Source organism: Nicotiana sylvestris, chromosome 11 (genome assembly GCF_000393655.2).
Source record: "Nicotiana sylvestris chromosome 11, ASM39365v2, whole genome shotgun sequence".
NCBI classification, from domain to species: domain Eukaryota; kingdom Viridiplantae; phylum Streptophyta; class Magnoliopsida; order Solanales; family Solanaceae; genus Nicotiana; species Nicotiana sylvestris.
In genome coordinates this window covers 142,862,505-142,885,015 of record NC_091067.1, presented here as the reverse complement: position 1 = coordinate 142,885,015, position 22,511 = coordinate 142,862,505, and the positions used below count along the sequence as shown (strand labels likewise).

Genomic DNA, 22,511 nt, shown 5'->3' with positions numbered 1-22,511 from the left:
ACAGTTGTTATTCTTAGGAGTTACTAAAAATATATATTTCTCTAAATTACAATCGTGTTTGAAACATGTGTTTGCTTAGTTTCGTATTTATTAAATTTGAGTGTTTACCCTTTGGTTGTTTCGAGAGATTTCATAAATATTTTATTCTTTTTCTGTTTCGCTCTCATAAGTAACATACCAAAATTTAAGGTAAGAGGTAAATAAGTATTTTAGAAAAGATTTTATGCAAATATTTACACAATCAGAGTGAATTAAATTTCATTCTAACAATTTACCTGTATTTATTCCCAGTTACTAAATCAGATTTGGTGTATAGATTTTCATAATTGAAATTTGAAAATAAACCGTTGCAAAATAATTTCTTTCTCTCCGTTCACTACTATTTAAGTAGCAACAACTAGCTCACTTTTAGATAGTTAGACCACAAATAGAGAACTACGTCGTCACAGCAATCACATTACTTAGTCGGAGATTTTCCGGCCGCCATGTCTCCGCCGTCTACGGCTGTCGTCTACGATCACCACGGTCCACCTGACACCGTCACTAGGTCAGAACTCCACGCTAGATAATTATTTTATACCATCAGTATATAGAAGTTAACGTACTCTATAAATATGTATGGTGCATATATATTTCTATTTTATGGAATTAAGTGTAATCTTTTTATTTAATTTATATAGACTCACTGAAATTCCGCCGGTGAAGATCACAGAAAACGACGTGTGCGTTAGAATGCTTGCGGCTCCAATTAATCCTGCAGATATCAACAAAATAGAAGGTTCGATATGTATTATATAACTTTGTTTTTGGCCATCTCTTATAGATGAATAAAGAAAACGTTACATATCAACATACAAAAAATAAAAATAAAAAATGAGGCAAAATAGCTTCATAATGTTTTTTGGTTTCCCACTCAGATACTCGCATTAGAGCCCGACTATATCCGGATTCGCGCTGAGTAGGACCCCATTCGATCCTTACCAAGAATTTTTTTATACTCAGGATTCGAACCCGAAATCTTTGAATAAAGGAGGATCAGCCTCATCCACTGCACCAAATCCTTTGGTGATACTTCTTAATGTTATTAACGGAAAAAAGAATAAAATGTAAACTTTAGTGGCTTACCTGGACCATATGTCACTCAGATTTGTATGTATGTGGTGTTTTGGCGGGGGGGGGGGGGGGGGCGTTGGGGATTAGATTATTTTCTGGCTTTAAAGTGGGATTAGAAAGAGAGGGAAAAAAAAAAAGGGAAAACAAAAGAAGGAAAAGCGTGATCTATTCTTATTGCAGCTTAAGTTTTTATACGTTGAAGATTTAAAAAATATTTATATAATCAGATTATTTGTAAAATAACTGTATTTGTATGATAAACATTTATTGGTCCCTTGTAGGGTTCTAAAGTATATATCTCAGACTTTTTTGTTCGGCAGCAAATATTTTTGTTTTATTATAATCTCAGGGCCTGGCATTTAAAATAGGATTTGACTCGATAATTTGTTTGGATAACATTTATTAAGTACGTATTGGATCTGAGGTGTCGTCCAAGTGTGTCCATTGCATTGGCCAAGTCAGTTAATCACCAATTCTGATTATGTTCGGTGTAATATATGTATTGGTCAAAACATGACCATCACGACCAAGCTGACCAACGTCCTGCCTAAGTGACCGAGCAGTGAAAGATAATATAACCTGATCCATGTCTCTTTCCCGACATCCGACGAGTTGGCAAGAACGGCGCCTAAAATAACGACTAAGACCCATTGGAGGCAAGAGGACGTCGAGCCAAACAAAGGGCAAGGGTGCCATGACTATATATAGCAAGGGAAAGCTTTCAAAAAGGGGGCTGCTCCGGCTATCTCTCGAAAAAAACCAAAATAGCTCTCTTCTATTGTTCTTGAGAGAGAAGAATGAATCTCTAGAAAAGTATGTAAAGCAATCTCCTCATCGATTGATGGGAGACACAACTTTAAATCTCAATAAGATCATTTACATTCTCTTCATCCTAATCTTTGATCTGGAATTTATTATGTCTGACTAAGATTTACCCCTTCATCTCTGATTGATTTGTTCAAAAAAGTTTCAATATCTTTTAAGTCAAACAATTTGGCGCAGTCCATGGGGATTTCTTAGTGAAATTTCATAGTTTCTCCCAGATCAAAGACAAGAAATACAATCGCTCACCAAAAGGAGCGCGAAGAGAAAATCCAACTCACACAAGACGAAGGAGCAGCGCAGTAGGGGGAGGAGAGCCGAGCAAAACAATCAAGCTTACAAAATCTTCACCGCATCAACTACAGATACGCAAAACAAGGCGAAGAACATTACCAATCAGTTATCCCCCATTGGACCACCGGATGGGGGCAAGGAAAATTTCATTCTAACTCGCCTCCCGGTCTCTACTCAAGTAGGAATATAACGGCCACGCAGGCGAACAAAAAAAAACAACACTTCAATTAAAGGACGAAAAACTACTGCAAAACAATTGTGATACCTCCCACCAGCAATATCTCTGAGCCGGAAGACAGGAGCCAAACAAGGAAACTACAATTTGTGCGCAGAGCGAACCTAAGAGAAACAGCAACGCTTCACATTCTCTGACGTCGTACCCTCCGTTGCGAGCAGTGCCAAATGGACTGGGACTCTCCCAGAAGATATCTGGCTCTCCAAAAACTGGGACTGACGATGGGTTACTATTTCGATAAGTTCAAAATAACACCCTTTAAGGCCAAGGGTCTTCGCCAAAAAGAAGAAGAGTTCGACCTCGATCGAACGACGATGGGTTACTATTTCGATAAGCTCGAAATAACACCTTTTAATGCCAAGGGCCTTCGCCAAAAAGAAGAAGAGTTCGACCTCGATTGACCGACGACGGGTTACTATTTCGATAAGTTCGAAATAACACCCTTTAATGCCAAGGGCCTTCGCCAAAAAGAAGAAGAGTTTGACCTCGATCGAACGACGATGGGTTACTATTTCGATAAGTTCGAAATAACACCCTTTAAGGCCAAGGGCCTTCACCAAAAAGAAGAAGAGTTCGACCTAGATCGAACGACGATGGGTTACTATTTCGATAATTTTGAAATAACACCTTTTAAGGCCAAGGGCCTTCGCCAAAAGAAGAGTTCGACCTTGATCGAACGACGACGGGTTACTATTTCGATAAGCTCGAAATAACACCCTTTAAGGCCAAGGGCCTTTGCCAAAAAGAAGAAGAGTTCCGCCTCGATCGAACGACGACGGGTTACTATTTTGATAAGTTCAAAATAACACCCTTTATGGTCAAGGGCCTTCGCCAAAAAAAAGAAGAGTTCGACCTCGATCGAACGACGACGGGTTACTATTTTGATAAGTTCGAAATAACACCCTTTAAGTCCAAGGGACTTCACCAAAAAGAAGAAGAGTTCGACCTCGATCGAACGACGATGGGTTACTATTTCGATAAGTTTGAAATGACACCCTTTAAGGACAAGGGCCTTCGCCAAAAAGAAGAGTTCGACCTCGATCGAACGATGACGGGTTACTATTTCAATAAGCTCGAAATAACACCCTTTAAGGCCAAGGGTCTTCACCAAAAAGAAGAAGAGTTCGACCTCGATCAAACGACGACGGGTTACTATTTCGATAAGTTCGAGATAACACCCTTTAAGGCCAAGGGCCTTCACCAAAAAGAAGAAGTTCGATCTCGATCGAAAGACGACGGGTTACTATTTTGATAAATTCAAAATAACACCCTTTATGTTCAAGGGAGTTCGCCAAAAAGAAGAAGAGTTCGACCTCGATCGAACGACGACGGGTTACTATTTCGATAAGTTCGAAATAACACTCTTTAAGGCCAAGCCTCCACCAATAAGAGAAAATTTCGACCTCGATCAAACAATGATGAAGCACTATTTATATTAGGTTGAAATGCTTCTAAGGCCAAAAGCCATCAGAAAGAAAGACCGAGACTTGGCATACAGGCGCTCATCTCGCTCCAAAAGCCATAAACAGATGGAATAAAGGTAAGTACAAGGCAAATAACTAAGAAAAGACTCTCTTTTATACAAAGTCATTATGTGAACTATCTCCGCTTACATATGGCCAAGCCAACGATAAAAAAATAGGGGAAGAAGGTAGAAGAATAAAAAAAAGAGGGAGGTGGAAGAAACAACAACAAATTCCTCTTCCTCTGTTGGTGGTGGATTTTTACCGTTTTTACAAAGTGTGCCCCACCCAACTTTTGCCATATTTGTACAAGTTATTCCTTATGCTGCTCAAGTATGCGAAACTCACCGATCGCAAGGTCGCTTTGGAACATATGCTCAGCATCATTGCTCCTCAACTTATTTGCTGTTCGATGATTCACATGCGTCCTCGGGGGTCGAGGGGTCTAGTGGTGAAGATGGACGACAGGACCAACCGTCGTTTCTACGAGAATTACTTTTATGTGCGGACTGAGCACATTATGGCTGACCCAAGGGGATTCCCTGATAAGTGGAACTTTGCGCGTAAGTTTATATTTTTAAACAGTGAAATGCTCGACCGTTTTCTGTTGGTACTAAACTTTATCATGTCGTTGCAGCTGAGAGATTGCCCCCTCCGCCTGTCGAAGGTATCCATGAATGGGTGGGTGCCATACTTTCCCATACAGTGAGGATTTGCACATGGTCGACCTTTCATGAAAAGTTCGGACGCAGGCTCCTTACAAGTGAGATGACGTCTCTGTCTACTATTCTCTCTCTTTTTGCTTAGCTTCTTATGTGTCGTTTGTCGATATCAGGGAGAGTGCGGAGAGCAAGGGCACCTCCGTTAGCTTTTCATCAGCCGGCCGCATCTGCTCACCCTATCGTGGTACCCATTGCCCGACCTTCATTGAAGGCTACATCAGTTGAATCTGTAGCCTTGGTTACTCCTGTGAGGGCCGCTTCTTAGGACGAGGTCCCACGGATGTCGTTCGCCCAATAGGTGAATCACCGTCTACTGGGGAAAAGGAGGGGTCGTCGAAGAAACGGAGAGTGGAGTTTGAGATTGCGCCCCTTACAGTAATTCATCTGGATGACTCTCCCCAGATGGGCTCTAGAGAGGGTGTTGTCGCGGCTACCCCCGTAGGGACGGAATAGACCGTCGGAATTGTCGGTGTCTGTGATCGATAATTAGAAATTCCTACCATTGCCTTAGCTCAATCAAAAATTCCTACTGTTGTCAGTGACCAACAACCTATCGTGGTGGAGAATCAGACTTCTGGGATGATTTTGGATGTACCCTCATCTTCTACAGTGGGTCGTGATTCCTCTTCAACAATAGAAAAAGGAAAAGGTGTGGTGAGCGACGAATACGAATCTGAGTCGAGCCTAGACCCCGATGATGTCAGGATGTTTGAAAAGGGCCTTAGTCATTCAGTGGTTCATGCGGGAGGCTCGGCCCGTGTTCTTCAGATCCCTTCCGGTGTCAATCTCTTGGGGGAATGAGAGAATCTGGTGCTGCAGTTCAGCCTGCTATGCTCTGAAGCTTAAAATGAGGCCCTTCGGTCTATTCCTGATGCTGATTTGATGGATGAGGTGGATGTTATGGGATTAAGGATACGTTGCATTTTACTTTCGTTTTCTTCCTTTGCCCTTCTTGAAAATACTAGTCTAACCCCGTCTTTGCGTTTTTCAAACGTATATGGTAGAAGTGGAAAGCATTCGTAGGGCCAACATCCGGGCTAAGATTTTCTTGAAGATGTTGGAAAAGTATTGTCGATACCGCAACAGGTGTCGCGAGATGCATGAGCGGTTGAGGACAAACCCCAATAATCGGGCTCTTGGTGAGGAGTTGGAGAAAAGGGACTAGGAGTTGATGCAAACTATCCGCAGTAAGAGTGCGCTCGACGAGCAACTTCGAATTAAGGACGAGGAGCTCAAGTTGGGTAAGGGAGTCGCCGCAGAATGTGAGCATCTACAGGGTAAGTTGAGGTCGATGCAGTCGGAGATGGATCAAAACTTGATCAAGGTCGAGGCGATGAGCATGGAGTGGATGAGAAAATTGACCGCGCTAGAGAACAAAGTCACTGGGTTAGAGAGCATCGAGAGTGCCTGGTCCGAGGCTTCGGCGAGGATGGCGTCCCTAGAGAACACCATTCGCGTCCTCCACTCCGAACAGGAGTCGGATAGAGTGACAGCTACCCTCATGGAGGCAAGGCTCGAGGAGTGTTCTGGGAGACCGGGTCGCGGCACTGGAGGCAAAAAATAAGCGATTATTGGCTTAGGTTGAGTCTTCCTCCACTTCATCCCCCGCCATATAAGAGTTTATGGGAGGCAGGTACTGTGACTGAGGATGCCTATGAAGAAGCGCGAGAGAAAGCGTGGGAGGCTCGCATCAATTGTAGGTATGATGCGGCGACGCCCGAAGCTAATGGGGGTGTGGATGATGGCAATAGGAGCTTCTTGGAGATGGTGATGGCGATGGTGATGCTGGTGGCGGTGATGACACCGAATGAAGAATGTAGTTCTTGCATGTTCTTACTTTCTACCCTACAATGAAGGGGTAGGCGGGGCGGTCGAAATGAACTATGTCTTTCCTCACTGTCGGCTGCATATCAACTTAACCGGGGATTCCCCACCTTTCTTTTAACTCTGCAATATCCCTCTCCCTCATAACGGAGTGAACAGGTTCTGGTTCGACCCCGGGGGAAGTATTGAAGTCAGTCGGCTCTCTCCCAGGGCGAGGCAGAATCTCAATCACTGATGGGACCTCCTTATCCTCCACTGTGTCTGCCCCTCTGGTGACCTGAGCAGCATTTTTCGGCACCGGACTAGCGACACGGAGATTGTCACAAAAAGAATCACCAGACATTAGAAAACACGCCAAAGAAATAACAAAAAGAAGGGATGAGAATTTTTAGTGAACAAGGGGGCAAGCAGGAAGTTGGAGTGTCGGAAAAAAAGGATATCTGCAGGGTTCTCTCAAATAAAAGGTACAGAAGTGTGTTAATCGAATGATAAGCTCCCTCTATTTATAAGAGACATAAATCCCCCGAGCACAAAACCCAAGAGTCTCCAATCGAGTATGATAGGGCACGAAACATTTCAGTCCCCCAGGAACGTGTGTAATAATGGTGGCAATCACAAAACAATTCTTTGATACCAAGCGACGTTTCGGTTCCGAAACCGCCGCAACGGTCTATGGGAATCGAAAGAACGCTGCCACTCCGCCAGAAACCCAAGAAATGTAACAAAGGAACAGATAGTCGAAAGCTAGATTTTTCTCGAATTCTCAACAATCATGATCCGTCTATCGAGCCCGACAGAGGATGACCCCGACAGACGGAGGGACTAACTGTATTGGTCAAAATCTGACCGTCACGACCGAGCTGACCAACATCCCGCCTAAGTGACCGAGCAGTGAAAGATAATATAACCCACTTCATGCCCCTTTCTCGGCATCCGACAAGTCCGCAAGAACGACGCCTAAAATCATGACTAAGACCCATTGGAAGCAAGAGGACGTCGAGCCAAACAAAGGGCAAGGGTGCCATGACTATATATAGCAAGGGAAAGCTTTCAAAAAGGGGGCTGCTCCGGCTATCTCTCGAAAAAAACCAAAATAGCTCTCTTCTATTATTCTTGATTGAGAAGAATGAATCTCTAGAAAAATATGTAAAGCAATCTCCTCATCGATTGATGGGAGACGCAACTTTAAATCTCAATAAGATCATTTACATTCTCTTCATCCTACATATGATCCACACTGTTAATTATTTGATCTGGAATTTATTGTGTCTGACTTACATTTACCCCTTCATCTCTGATTGATTAGTTCAAAAAGGTTTCAATATCTTTTGAGTCAAACAATATACAATCAAACCTCTTTAAAACAGCCTTATTTGTTCTGAATATCATTTGATATTATAGCAAATTGTTGTTATAAAGAACATATATTATGACATAACACAAAAATTAATTTTGTAAAAAGCTTGGCTTTTATAATGAAGTACTATTTATATAGAAATGTTGTTATAGAGAGGTCTGAGTGTATAATGGCACTCGAGACAAAATGACTCATATCATCTTGCCTATACCAATTAGTCCAGGGGTGTTAAATGGACGGGTTGGACTAGTTTTGGACATGTCAAAATAGCCTGAGTCAATAATGGGTGGGTTAATGATCCGTCCAAAAGTTACTTGGACTGAGATGTATTGAGTGAATATGGTTTAAAATTTGGATAATAGCGTAACCCGCCCAACTCTTACCAATCTTTAAATAATGAACGTTATTTTCTTATAAGTTGTTTAATTACCAAAATAAACTTTTTTCTTTTGTTTTGGTCATATACAACATATCAAACAAAAAGAATTATTTTAAAGATATTTTAGTAAAGTTACTTGTAAATTAATTTTGGCTAAAATCAGCACAACTTTAGATGAGCTGAGATGAGTTGGTCAAGATGGACAATTCAATAAATGATCGAACAATAACCGACCCAACCTTAAACGAATTGGGCATGTTGAATGGGCTCGGGCTAAAACTGCCACCCCTAGAAATTACTAAGAATGGAGATAAAAAGCCATCAAAATTTATAAGTTGGCTTTTTTTTTAATTCTTTTTGTTGCACATCACGTATATTTCATAAAGAAAGGCTTATGTGAAATAGTACTCATTTTTATTTTTGCTAAAAAAATACTTCTTCCGTTTCAGTTTTTGGTCCGTTCTTAAAAGAATGCCTCCTTTTCTCAAATTGAAAATAATTTAGTTTAAACTAATCAGGGGCGGACCTAGAGCATAGAATGCAGGTTCCCGGAAACCCAGTAACTCTTGCGTAGATTTTGTATTTATATTAAAAAATTCACTAAATATTTATAAATATTTAATAGTGAATCCAGTTATTATTGCATATTAATCTGAAATTATGGTAGGAACCCATAAGACTCAAATCTTAAATCCGCATCTGCTTACAATTTTACCCTTAATAAGAAACTTTTCCTAGACCCCTTTTTGATTTGTTTAGGATCACAAATTTCGAATATCTTCATAAATTGGAACGGAGGGAGTGGTACTCTCCCTGATCCATGTTATGTGATATACTGTGTATACTCTTTTCTTTCTAGCACAAAGAAAATGATACATTATTATATTTCTACCTTTGATTTATCTGGTCCCTTATTAATGATCTTTTTGCAATAGAAAACTTAGCATTTTTCATCTTATCATCTGAATATTATTAGAATATAGTTAACCTTTTTCCCATGTATTTTGCTGAATAATTAATTGATCAACAGGAGTATATCCAGACCGGTCACCACTACCAACAGTCGGTGGAGGGGAAGGGGTGGGAATTGTACATTCTGTTGGCTCTGCTGTTAAGGCTCTATCCCCGGGAGATTTGGTTATACGTTTTCCTTATATTCAAGGTAATATTTTATGTGTCTTATAATTACAATATTACATAGATTCACTCTTCGGTAAAAACTTATACACACCTACTGTTTACACCAAAGTAATAGATGCACGACGTGTGTTTGAATATACATATGTATGTGCGTGTAACACAAGTCCATGATGAGTTGCTTTTACTCTGCAGGAAGTAAGATTAGTACAGCTTCTATACACTGACGGTATAAAAAATTTATGTACTTATCATCAAATAACACTAAAGATGTAGCACCAAAAATTTGTCTATAACGAGGGTAATTAATAACTCTTAAATAAAGTAGACAACCAGCTACATTACACTGTGCTAAATGTCAAAATTCTTTGCACGATCAGTATATATAAGTTAAATGCGATAATGTAATTAATATTGTCTTTATGTTATGCTCAGGGTCATGGCAAACGTACATTGTACAAGAACAAAGTATGTGGCACAAAATTGATAAAAGCACACCAATAGAATATGCTGCCACTGTTTCTGTTAATCCAGTGAGCGCCTTGAGAATGCTCGATGAGTTTGTTACTTTAAAACCAGGTTAATTATTTGTCAAATTAATTACTTAGTGTTTTATTGTTTAATTCCCTCTCTTTTTTACTCATTAATTTATGTGTTTAATTTCCATAAATAGGAGACTCGATTGTGCAAAATGGAGCCACAAGCATTACGGGGCAATGTATTATTCAGCTAGCTCGACTTCGTGGAATTCATAGCATTAATATCATAAGAGATAAGCCAGGATCTGATGAAGTAAAAGAAAGATTAATGAAACTTGGTGCTGATAAGGTGTTTACTGAGAAAGAGTTGGATGTCAAACGTGTCAAAAATCTCCTGGTATTATTATACTCCCTAGTATACTTTTAGTTATCAAACTTTGAACTTTACAATTTTACCATAATAATGATAGCATTTTCAAAAGTCTTTGGGAATTAATTTGGAGAATGAGTAGTTAATAATAAATGTAAAACAAAAAAAAAATTCTCTTGATTTAATATAGTAGACAAGTAAATGTGAAAATATATTTATATAGTGGACAAGTAAAAGTGAACGGAGAAAGTACTAAAAGTATTGTATGTGAGTTGATAATTTTCACGCACGGTCACAGAATTTTAGGAATTAAAGTCACAACTACTTTTGTCAGATTAAAGTAACTCAATTGTATTCGCTAAAAATAAAGTTTTAAATTTTATCCACTATGATAGTGAACGGGCGCTCCATGAACAAAGTATTTCGTGTTCATGCAAAGTTCAAGAAAAGGCCGTACCCCAATAAAATGTGATGTTGACACTCTATCCTAATAAAAGTATCAGTAGCTAATTATACGGCTCGACCTCATGATCTATAGGTCACACGGAAATTACTACAAAGCTCTTCTTCTTATTCACTATGATAGTATAGTCAAAAAGAATTTCTCGAATTAAATTATTGTACTTTACCTACTATAGCGACAAAACATACCCATCAACGTTACTTTGATTATATTGGTTAAATTATGTGTTACTTTAATGTAATAGAAAATAATTTTACAATGTTACTAGTATATTGGATTTAACTTTGTAATCATACACGAAATTAACTTTGCATTTCAAGGATGATACATAGATTATAATTAACTTCTAGTTTATTTATTTAATTTTTTTTGGTTGCATGTTCTAGGGTGATATATCTGAACCTATTTTGGGTTTGAACTGTGTTGGTGGCAATGCTGCTACTTTGGTTGTCAAATTCTTGAAGTGAGACAACTTTTCTTAATTTTATTTTCTTATTAAGTTGAAGTTTTTAGCTTTCAATTATAAGCGATTAATTATAATTAACTTTGTTGCATGTTCTTTTCAGGCAAGGTGGTACTATGGTTACATATGGAGGGATGTCGAAAGAACCTGTTACTGTTTCTACTTCATATTTCATATTCAAGGTTCGTTTCAAACCGAGAAATGGGACTATTAATAAATATTAATTATTTTTTATTGTTATATATAGTCAAACCTATTTAAAACAATATCCTCATATAACAAACATTCACTATAAAGTCAAGTTTTTCTCGAAATCGATTATTACGTTATTTTATAATATATGTCCTCTATAACAACACTTTACTATAGCAACCAAAAAATATCGGAACAAATGAAACTGTTATAGAAAGGTTTGACTATAATTAAAACGGAGAAATAATGCCAAAATATTTAATGGGAGTTTTGTTGCAGGATATTACGTTGAAAGGATTCTGGTTACAAGAATGGAAATTAGATCAAGCAAAATATAGGGATTGGATCGATTATCTCTTGGCCCTAGCTCGTGCTGGAAAACTGAAATATGAGTAAGTTCTTTTCTACTCATTCTTTATATTCCTAAGTCATATTCACGTGAAAGGATAGTTTGGACAATGAAGCGTATTAATAAGAAGTAAATTCCTTAACTTTAGTTTGTATTGTTAAGAAACAATTAAAGACTCCTAAAATTCTTTATCTTAAAAATGTCATACAGTTATGTGTATATCATAATATTTTTGAAACTTGTGTTCTTAAACATGTCAACTAAAACTATTTTTTAAAATGAACAAAATGAATCCATATATCCATATAAAATATATATGGTACCTGTATTTACACGTACACATATATGATATAGGAATGGTTCAATGTAAGAAAATTTGTAAAAACTTTTCATTGAAGAAATATAAAACATGTCATTATTTTTGCAGCAGAATAAGAAGAAAAAAATTTAAATAAAATAGAACGGAGGAAGTACTTTTTAATATAGTACAAGGGTCAGCAAAAGTAGAGAATTAGCCTAAGAAGGTCGGAGAGGTGATGGTAAGTGAAACAACATTTTGCAAAAGGAGTACCAAAACATTTATCAGTCATTTTGATGAACAAAATAATACATTTTTCCTCGCCAAATATTAGTCGTTTAATAAATTAAATTTGTCTCGAAATATTTGACCTTGTAGAAAATTAAGATGCCGTTAAATATAGTTTTTACAAATTTAACTATCCAATTAGTGAAATATTAATTATGTGAGACATTTGAATAGAGGTAAATGTTAATTTAAACTAATACTCTTATGATTTAATTTTTTGTAAGGGTGTGTAGAGATCTTAAAAGACAAATAATATGAATGTGATGTTATTTAATACAATGTGCTGGAACCCTGATACCTCGTAAGCCTAAATATTTTAAATTATTGTACAACTACCATGAGTAAACAGAAACCCTAATAATTGACGGAGTTCCTGAAGGATTGCGTATAGGTGTTCGTAATATGCAGCGAAAAACAATAATAATGCTAGACAGATCTTTTCGTGTTTAAAATTTATTTACATATCAATAGATCGGATCTAAGACGTACCTGGTGAAGAAATTCTCGTTTCAAATTTTTCAATAGTGCGAAGACTCTATGCGTATCCACACCGAGACCGATCCTTGCTATCAACTCTTTCATCAACGAAACCCGCGAACAAATTGAACGAAAAATATTGTGTTGAAATTTTTCTCAAAAATCTCAACTCAATGTTAGAAGAACAAGAAACAGTTTTCTTGTAATTGTATTTTTTCTCTTGGCTTTTTATTCCACTCTCTTTTTCACGAAGTGTTTTTCTTCTCAAGAATTAATTAATTGCAAATTTTCTCCATCACCCTTTATATAGCATCACCTACAAACCTTTTTCCTATTTGGTTGAGGTAATGATTTACTTAGGGTAAAAATTTATTCCAAAAATAACTTTTGAAATTTTTCTAAATAAAGAATTGTTAACCCATTCTTAATGGGTTTGATTCTGCCGAATTCTACTTGGACTTTCCATGTAGTCCAACATCAAAGTTGGAATTGTAATAACACCAAATCCAATTCAATATTGGATTTTCTTATAAGTCATTATTTAATATTTTGCAAAGTTCAAATTCCATAACCAATGACTTCATGTAGTCGGCATCTCTTATGGGATTTACAATCCAATTCCAAAATGGATACTTTATTAATATCTCCTATGTATAGATATCAATTATGACTATTAAATATATATCATATATATATATTTCAACCAAGAGAAATAATTTTCTTTTCTATTTCAAATAAAAATTTCAATTCGTTCATAATATTAATTATAATCTCTGTGCTAGCAAAGAATATAATAATATTTTATTTGAACTAATAACTAAATTACTTGACTGATTAAATTCTTTAATTTAATTAACAAATAATAAAGTAATTAATCCTTTAGCAAAGATTAGAACACTCGTTAGTGTGCGACCTCATAGGTTCAATACTAAACCGGTAGTAAATTGATCACATCAATATACTAATCAAGGGTGGCGTCTAGCAACACTCCTTAACGACCGGATAGCATGAAGTATACAATTTACTCTCAAGAACCAGTAGAAGAATAATGTAGTAATTCCTTCTGTCCTTATAGCTCTGGATCACCCTAGGATATGGTTCAACTGTCAAATCCTAATAGGCGACCAACTATGTGTTCATGTCAAATATAATCAACCACTGAATGACCTAAGAAACTCATTTCTTCTTTCATTCAATTGCCCTAGCTAAGGTCTTAGTTTGGTCGTTTATAATTCATGACAACATGGAGCTTAAACTCATTACCAAGAGTTGATAGATTCCATCTTGACCAATCACTAATTCTACAAGTATTTAATCGTACCCAATATCCTTTCAACTATTGCCCTAGGGCCATAAGTGTCTAGTATCAAAGCACAATAAATAACTTGTCAATTACTATGACGATCTCAGGTCAAAGGAAACTTTTACATCACATTCTTCAAGAGAATATCCTATTGACAGTTTATGGTAATTCTAACCATTAGGAATTATCCAAAGAGTCGGTTCAATGATCATATCTGCATCCTCTATCTATGTAATTTAGTTAATGAGATCAACTAATCTTTATCCCATAAATACGATCACATAAATATTGTTCTAACCGGATTACTAATGTCCAGATTAATAATCCTACGATCAAGAACAAATTTAGATTAAATTATAAGAAACTTTACTCTCATTATCATGATCTCCATCACAATGTCAAGTCTCAAAATTTAACCAAGGACCTTATCGAATTAATCAAATAATTAATAACAACGATAAAAGAGTATCAAATGCCATATATATATATATATTATATCAAATAACGTTCATAAAAATATGTTCAAATCATCAAATATGATATTGGATCTAGGGCATATCTATTATATCCCTAACAATCTCCCACTTGCACTAGAGTCAATCGCTCTTGTACTTCATTCCTAATTTCCACTTGTGCTTGTCAAACTCCTTTGCGCCAAGAGCTTTAGTGAATGGGTCTGCAACATTTTCTTTTCCATCAACCTTTTGAATTTTGACGTCTCCACATTCAATGATCTCTCTTATCAAGTGATACCTTCGCAGAACATGTTTGGACTTTTGGTGTGATCTTGGTTCTTTTGCTTGAGCAATGACTCCAGTATTGTCACACAATAGTAGAACCGCACCTTCTATTGAAGGAACCACACCAAGTTCAGTTAAGAACTTTTTCATCCATACAGCTTCCTTAGCAGCTTCACTAGCTGCTATATATTCTGCTTCAGTCACTGAATCAGCTACTGTAGCTTGTTTGGAACTTTTCCAACTCACTGCACCACCATTTTAGGTGAATACATAACCAGAAATAGATTTGCTATCATTTCTATCTGAAGAGAAACTTGCATCAGTATAACCTTCAAGTTTCAACTCAGAATCTCCATAGATGAGGAATTGGTCTCTAGTCCTTCTTAAGTACTTAAGAATGGTCTTCACCACCTTCCAATGTTCCTCACCAGGATTTGCCTGATATCGGCTAGTCACTCCAAGTGCATAAGCCACCTCAGGACGTGTACATGTCATGGTATGCATGATAGCTCCCATTGCACTAGCATATGGGATCCTACTCATGTGTTCTCTCTCTTCAGGTGTTTTAGGACAATCCTCCCTACTGAGAGTAGTTCTAGTGCCTATCGGTAGATAACCTCTTTTGGAATTATCCATGTTATACCTCTTTAAAATAGTATCAATGTACAAAGACTGGGAAAGTCCAACTAGCTTCCTAAATCTATCTCTATAGATCTTTATTCCTAATATATAAGCTGCTTCTCCCAAGTCTTTCATGGAGAACTGTTCAGATAGCCAAATCTTGGTACTTTGCAATGCCGGTATGTCATTCCCTATGAGCAATATATCATCAACATACAACACTAAGAATATAATTGTGCTCCCACTAACCTTTTTGTACACACAAGGTTCTTCTTCGCATCTAACAAAATTGAACTTTTCAATTGTCTTGTTAAAGTGAATATTCCAACTTCGAGAAGCTTGCTTTAGTCCATAAATGGATCTTTGTAGCTTGTAAATTTTATTATGATCAGACGAAGATGTGAAATCTTCAGGTTGTATCATGTACACATCCTCTTCTAGCTCACCATTAAGAAAAGCTATTTTCACATCCATTTGCCATATTTCATAATCATAGTATGCTGCTATAGCAAGCAAAATTCGAATAGATTTGAGCATTGCCACGGGAGAGAACGTCTCTTCGTAGTCGACTCCTTCTTTCTAACGATATCCCTTGGCAACAAGATGGGCTTTGTAGGTCTCCACCTTTCCGTCTGCTCCAATCTTTTTCTTAAAAACCCATTTACAACCTATAGGTTTTATATCCTTTGAAGGTTCAACTAAAGTCCATACTTTATTTTCCTTCATGGATTCCATTTCGGATTCCATGGCCTTTTTCCACTTCTCATAATCGGAACTTTGTATAGCCTTTTCATAGGTCTTAGGGTCATCATCATTATGATCAACCTCATTTGATACATCATCTTGTACCAATAAATTTAATCTAGTTGGTACATGACATTCTCATATAGACCTTCTAAGAGGTACTTGTACAACCTGTTCACCTTGTGCTGGATTTGGTTATTGTTCAATTTGGTTTGGAACTGTTTCATTAACCTGTTCTTGAACTTCATGTAGTTCTTGAACTTCAACTGTTGAAGATGACAACTTCCTTGGCAACTTCAAAACATCCAATAAAGGTTCTTCAACTTGAGTCTCATGATCTTTATATTGTATTGATTCATTAGTTTCTTGAGCTTTATCAAGTTCTATTTCTCCATTATAATTTTCTTCTAAAAGAAATTCTCTTTCAAAAAAGGTTGCTCCTCTGGCCACAAACACTTTATGGTCAGAAGGGTGATAGAAATAATATCCCATTGTTTCCTTGGGATACCCAATGAACCTACACTTATCAGATTTTGAATCAAGTATATTAGACTGTAGTCTCTTAACATAAGCTGGACAACCCCAAACTTTAATATGTTTAAGGTTAGGCTTACATCCTTTCCATATCTCATATGGTGTTATAGAGTCTGACTTAGTGGGAACTTTATTAAGTAAGTATGTTGTTGTTTTCAAAGCATATCCCCATAAATGTTTTGGAAGATCAGTGAACCCTATCATAGATCTTACCATATTTAATAAGGTTTGATTTCTCCTTTCAGACACACCATTGTGTTATGGTGTTCCTGGAGGTGTCCACTATGAGAGAATCTCATTCTCTTTGAGATATCTGGTAAAATCTTCACTAATATATTCTTCACCTATATCAGACCTTAGTACTTTGATACTTTTACCAGTTTGCTTCTCAACTTCACTACAGAACCTTTTGAACATTTCAAAAGATTCAGACTTGTGTTTCATAATATACACAAATCCATATCTTGACATATCATCAGTGAAGGTGATGAAGTAGGAATATCCACCTCTAGCTTGAATTTTCATGGGACCACAAATATTTGTATGAATTAGTCCTAATAATTCAGAAGCTCTTTCTCCACTTCCAGTAAATGGAGATTTGGTCATTTTTCCTTTGAGACAAGATTTACAAGTTGGATATGATTCAAAATCATACTTGTCAAGGTACTCTTCCTTGTACAACTTGTTAATTCTTTTCTCTCCAATATGACCAAGCCTACAATGCCAAAGGTATGTATGATTTACTTGATCATCTCTTTTCCTCTTAAGACTTGAAACATGCATAATCGAATTAGCATTCACATTAGGTAAGACATAAACATCATGTTGGAGATAGCCATTCACATATAAATTATCACTATAATAAATAGAGCAAATATCATTGCCTATATTAATGCGAAAACCACGTTTTTCTAACATAGAAGCTGAAATTATGTTCGAAACAAATTTAGGAACGTAATAACAATCATCCAACATAAGTACTTTGCCCGTAGACATTATTAAAGAAATGGATCCTACAGCTACGACCGCAACTTTTGCACCATTTCCAACTTGTAGATTAATTTCTCCTTTCTACTTATCTGGAACCCCTGCAATATATTACAGATGTTATAACCACTGCCAGTATCTAATACCCACAATGAAGAATTAGTAGTAGTTAAAGAAACCTTGAAAACATTTTTCATTAATGTCTCACCTTGTTTCTTGTCCTTTAGAGTTGCAAGATACTCCTTGCAGTTTCTCTTTCAATGCCCTTTCTTCTTACAGTGAAAACATTCAGCATCATATATTGACTGCAAGATCAAATCTTCAGAAAGCTCTTTACCAAGCTTGTACCCTAACTTCTCATGTTCTTCGGTAAGAACAATCATATGATTGACATGGGGTCCAACTGGAGAGTTTTCAATGTCCAACTGTGTATCAGCCATCTTCTTAAGATATTCAATGATTACAGTTGGATCTATATTCTGATGTTTCCTCTAGAGTTCAGAACTCATAGAAGCTTGAATGATGTGTTTAATAGCAAGGCATTCTTCCAAGTGTTTTTGATAAATCTTGGTGCCTTGAACATCATTCTCTGGTGCGACTATCTTTGCAGGCTTATCGATCACATCAATGAGCTTTTCATGCATGAGAACAATTCTCAAATTTCTATACCAGTCATCAAAGTTTGGTCCTACCAACTTGTTGGTCTCAAGTATTTCACGTAGTGATATAACATACATATTGAGAAATCTAAAATATAGAAAAGAAAAAGCAATAATATAAGAACATATTTGCATTTATCATAAATACACAACTTTTATCTTAATGATATTTCCACTAATTATTTTAAATTATTTACCCTCATTATAGTTTACAAAATCTTTATTTTTGTCAGTAGAGTAAAGGAATCCTTTAACAATATGTATGAGCCCCTTGGAAGTCTAGTCGTTTCTCACATATATTTTAAAGGTAGGTACTCTTACCGATTATATTCCCATACAATTTCCTTAAATAGCTCTATGTCAAATAGTCCCTGGTAGTCAGGTCGATCCTATTGGCATAGTTGAGTTCAACCATCATGATAGTAAAGAACTTATTAAATTTTATAATCCCCCGGGTGGTCCAGGCGTCTAGTGTAAAATTAAATAGTTCTTTCAATCCATACATCTAATGCAATAAATAATTTTAACATATTCTCGAACTATAAGTCTCCTGGTAGTCAGGCCGCTCCTTATAAACAAGAAATATGTAAAATTATTTACCTTAATGGATAGCTCTATAATAAAATATCTTATATTTTATTATTTAAGAACTCAAATTTTAGTAAGAGGGAATTATTACTAAAATAATTTTTAATAACATGAAGATCAAATCTTTTATAGCATGTGAATTTAATTCAAGTTGTCTACATGCTTAGTCCTAAACTGATTTACATCACATGTAATAAATAATTCAAAATTATGTAATAAACAAGCACATGACATAAAAAAAAATTCAACATTCTTCTAACATTTTAATCTATATATCACATATATCACAAAAAAGTAATTCATGCCATAATATCATTATTAATTAACATCTTATGAACTAATAACAATTAAAAATAACAATAGAATCATTTAACCTATTATAGATTCCCGTCGTATCTAATACAAAATTTCAAATTCAAGTTATGAACTATCTCAATAGTTATATGAATACATATTTTATCCACAATAAAATAATATCAACATTCAAACGATTTGACCATTGCACAAGATACATGTATTATGATTTGAACTCTTCAAATATAATACTAAAATATTTCGTAAATAAATTTTAGACACAATAAACCACGGCTCTGATACCACTGAAGGATTGTGTATAGGTGTTCGTAACACGCAACGGAAGACAATAACAATCCTAGGTAGATCTTTTCGTGTTTAAAATCTATTTACATGTCAATAGATCGGATCTAAGACGTACCTGGTGAAGAAATTCTCGTTTCAAATTCTTCGATAGTGCGAAGACTTTTATGCGTATCCACACCGAGACCGATCCTTGCTATCAACTCTTTGATCAACGAAACCCGCGAACAAATTGAATGAAAAATATTGTGTTGAAAGTTTTCTCAAAAATCTCAACTCAATGTTAGAAGAACAAGAAACAGTTTTCTTGTAATTGTATTTTCTCTCTTGGCTTTGTATTGTACTCTCACTTTCGCAAAGTGTTTTTCTTCTCAAGAATTAATTAAGTGCAAATTTTCTCCATCACCCTTTATATAGCATCACCTACAAACTTTTTTCCTATTTGGTTGAGGTAATGATCTACTTGGGGTAAAAGTTTATTCCAAAAATAACTTTTGGAATTTTTCTAAATAAAGAATTGTTAACCCATTCTTAATGGGTTTGATTCTGCCGAATTCTACTTCGATATTCCATGTAGTCCAACGTCAAAGTTGGAAATGTAATAACACCAAATCCAATTCAATATTGGATTTTCTTATAAGTCATTATTTAATATTTTGCAAAGTTCAAATTCCATAACCAATGACTTCATGTAGTCGGCATCTCTTATGGGATTTACAATCCAATTCCACATTGGATACTTTATTAATATCTCCTATATATACATATCAACTATGACTATTAAATATATATATATATATATTTCAACCAAGAAAAATAATTTTCTTTGCTATTTGAAATAGAAATTTCAATTCGTTCACAATATTAATTATAATCTTTGTGCTAGCAAAGAATATAATAATATTTCATTTGAACTAATAACTAAATTATTTGACTGATTAAATTCTTTAATTTAATTAACAAACAATAAAGTAATTAATCATTTAGCAAAGATCAGAACACTCGTTAGTGTGCGACCCAATAGGTTCAATACTAAACCGGTAGTAAATTGATCACATCAATATACTAATCAAGGGTGGCGTCTAGCAACACTCCTTAACGACCGGATAGCATGAAGTATACAATTTACTCTCAAGAACCAGTAGAAGAATAATGTAGCAATTCCTTCTATCCTTATAGCTCTGGATCACCCTAGGATATGGTTCAACTGTCAAATCCTAATAGGCGACCAACTATGTGTTCATGTCAAATATAATCAACCACTGAATGACCTAAGAAACTCATTTCTTCTTTCATTCAATTGCCCTAGCCAAGGTTTTAGTTTGGTCGTTTATAATTCATGACCACATGGAGCTTAAACTCATTACCAAGAGTTGACAGATTTCATCTTGACCAATCACTAATTCTACAAGTATTTAATCGTACCCAATATCCTTTCGACTATTGCCCTAGGGCCATAGGTGTCTAGTATCAAAGCACAATAAATAACTTATCAATTACTATGACGATCTCAGGTCAAAGGAAACTTTTACATCACATTCTTCAAGAGAATACCCTATTGACAGTTTATGGTAATTCTAATCATTAGGAATTATCCAAAGAGTCGGTTCAATGATCATATCTGCATCCTCTATCTATGTAATTTAGTTAATGAGATCAACTAATCTTTATCCCATAAAGACGATCACATAAATATTGATCTAACCGGATTACTAATGTCCAAATTAACAATCCTACGATCAAGAACAAATTTAGATTAAATTATAAGAAACTTTACTCTCATTATCATGATCTCCATCACAATGTCAAGTCTCAAAATTTAATCAAGGACCTTATCGAATTAATCAAACAATTAATAACAATGATAAAAGAATATCAAATGCCATATATATATATATATTTTATATCAAATAACGTTCACAAAAATATGTTCAAATCATCAAATATGATATTGGATCTAGAGTATATCTACTATATCCCTAACAGTTTCAACCCAAAAACAAAAAAAAAGGGAAGGAAAAAAAAAACATGTGAATTGTTTTGAGATTGTAAAGTGACCTGAGATAAAGTGAGATATTATGTCGAATTTTTTCCTTCTCTTTTTTATTTTTATTTTTGGGGTTGGGGTGGGTGAGACTGTACTAGTTCTCCAGATATTTGAGCAAAATATCATTATCTTGATTCTTTACAGTGTACTGATGTTGGCCTATTCTCAATTCTCATACAGGATGGAGATGGTACCTTTTAATGATTTTCATACAGCTCTTGAAAAAGCAATGGGAAAACAAGGAAGTCGAGGGAAACAAGTCCTTAAATTCTAAGCCATGGGAAATGTAATTTTATTATCAAAGTACTGCAATAATTTGGAGAATAGATTCACTAGTATGGAGTCGAGTTAGTAAGACCTTAACTAGAGGTATCAGGTTCGAGCTTTTGGTAGAAATTGTGTTTGTTAGGGAGCATTTTACTTCTAAATATAAAAATTTTCGGTGCGAATCCAGATTTAATTAGGAGCCAATATGAATATCGGATACTGGATGGAAAGAAAAAAAGCACTAGTCTTGGGATATATTTTTAAGTTAAATTATCGGATATTCTTCTCAATCTCACATGTTGTGATGCTGTATTTTTCAGAAGCTTTCTTGTTTGGTTGTATAATCTTCTTTTTATATCTTTTTTTTTTTTTTCCATTTACTGGTGCCATCATTTTAAACAATTTTCAACCATTTTTTGAGATAAACAAATATAAATGATGGCGCAATTTATAAACTTCTTTTAATGTGCAGAGCGGAAACTTTTATGTTGGTCCTTTGCGAAGATGGCTGATGTAACTTATATACAACTAGTTTTAATGTGCGCGCGTGTACCTTGTATTAATGTGCGCAAACTTTTAAAACTCACGTAAATAATATTAAAAATATATATTTGAGTTATAAAATAGAATCTAAGAAAATAAATCATAAATTTATGAAAATGGTAAGTGTTAAATTGTTGATCCTATTTAGCTAATTTA

At 35.6% G+C, this 22,511-nt stretch overlaps 1 protein-coding gene across 1 annotated transcript; it reads left to right on the top strand.

Moving 5' to 3' along the window:
* Positions 1-468: 468 nt before the first annotated feature.
* Positions 469-21,819, top strand: LOC104222093 (enoyl-[acyl-carrier-protein] reductase, mitochondrial-like). Its single transcript, XM_009773271.2, has 9 exons — positions 469-547; positions 681-778; positions 9,240-9,371; positions 9,782-9,925; positions 10,020-10,222; positions 11,045-11,121; positions 11,225-11,303; positions 11,593-11,705; positions 21,726-21,819. The coding sequence occupies exons 1-9, from the start codon at positions 486-488 to the stop codon at positions 21,817-21,819; spliced, it is 1,002 nt and encodes a 333-aa protein (XP_009771573.1). The 5' UTR covers positions 469-485.
* The last annotated feature ends 692 nt before the right edge of the window (positions 21,820-22,511 follow it).

What these genes read in the sequence shown, in the direction of transcription:
- LOC104222093 (XM_009773271.2), top strand. Translation starts at nt 486, where the DNA reads ATGTCTCCGCCGTCTACGGCTGTCGTCTACGATCACCACGGTCCACCT. An exon ending in TTGGTTGTCAAATTCTTGAA is followed by an intron (nt 11,122 to 11,224) that starts GTGAGACAACTT and finishes TGTTCTTTTCAG; the next exon opens with GCAAGGTGGTACTATGGTTA. An exon ending in CTTCATATTTCATATTCAAG is followed by an intron (nt 11,304 to 11,592) that starts GTTCGTTTCAAA and finishes GTTTTGTTGCAG; the next exon opens with GATATTACGTTGAAAGGATT.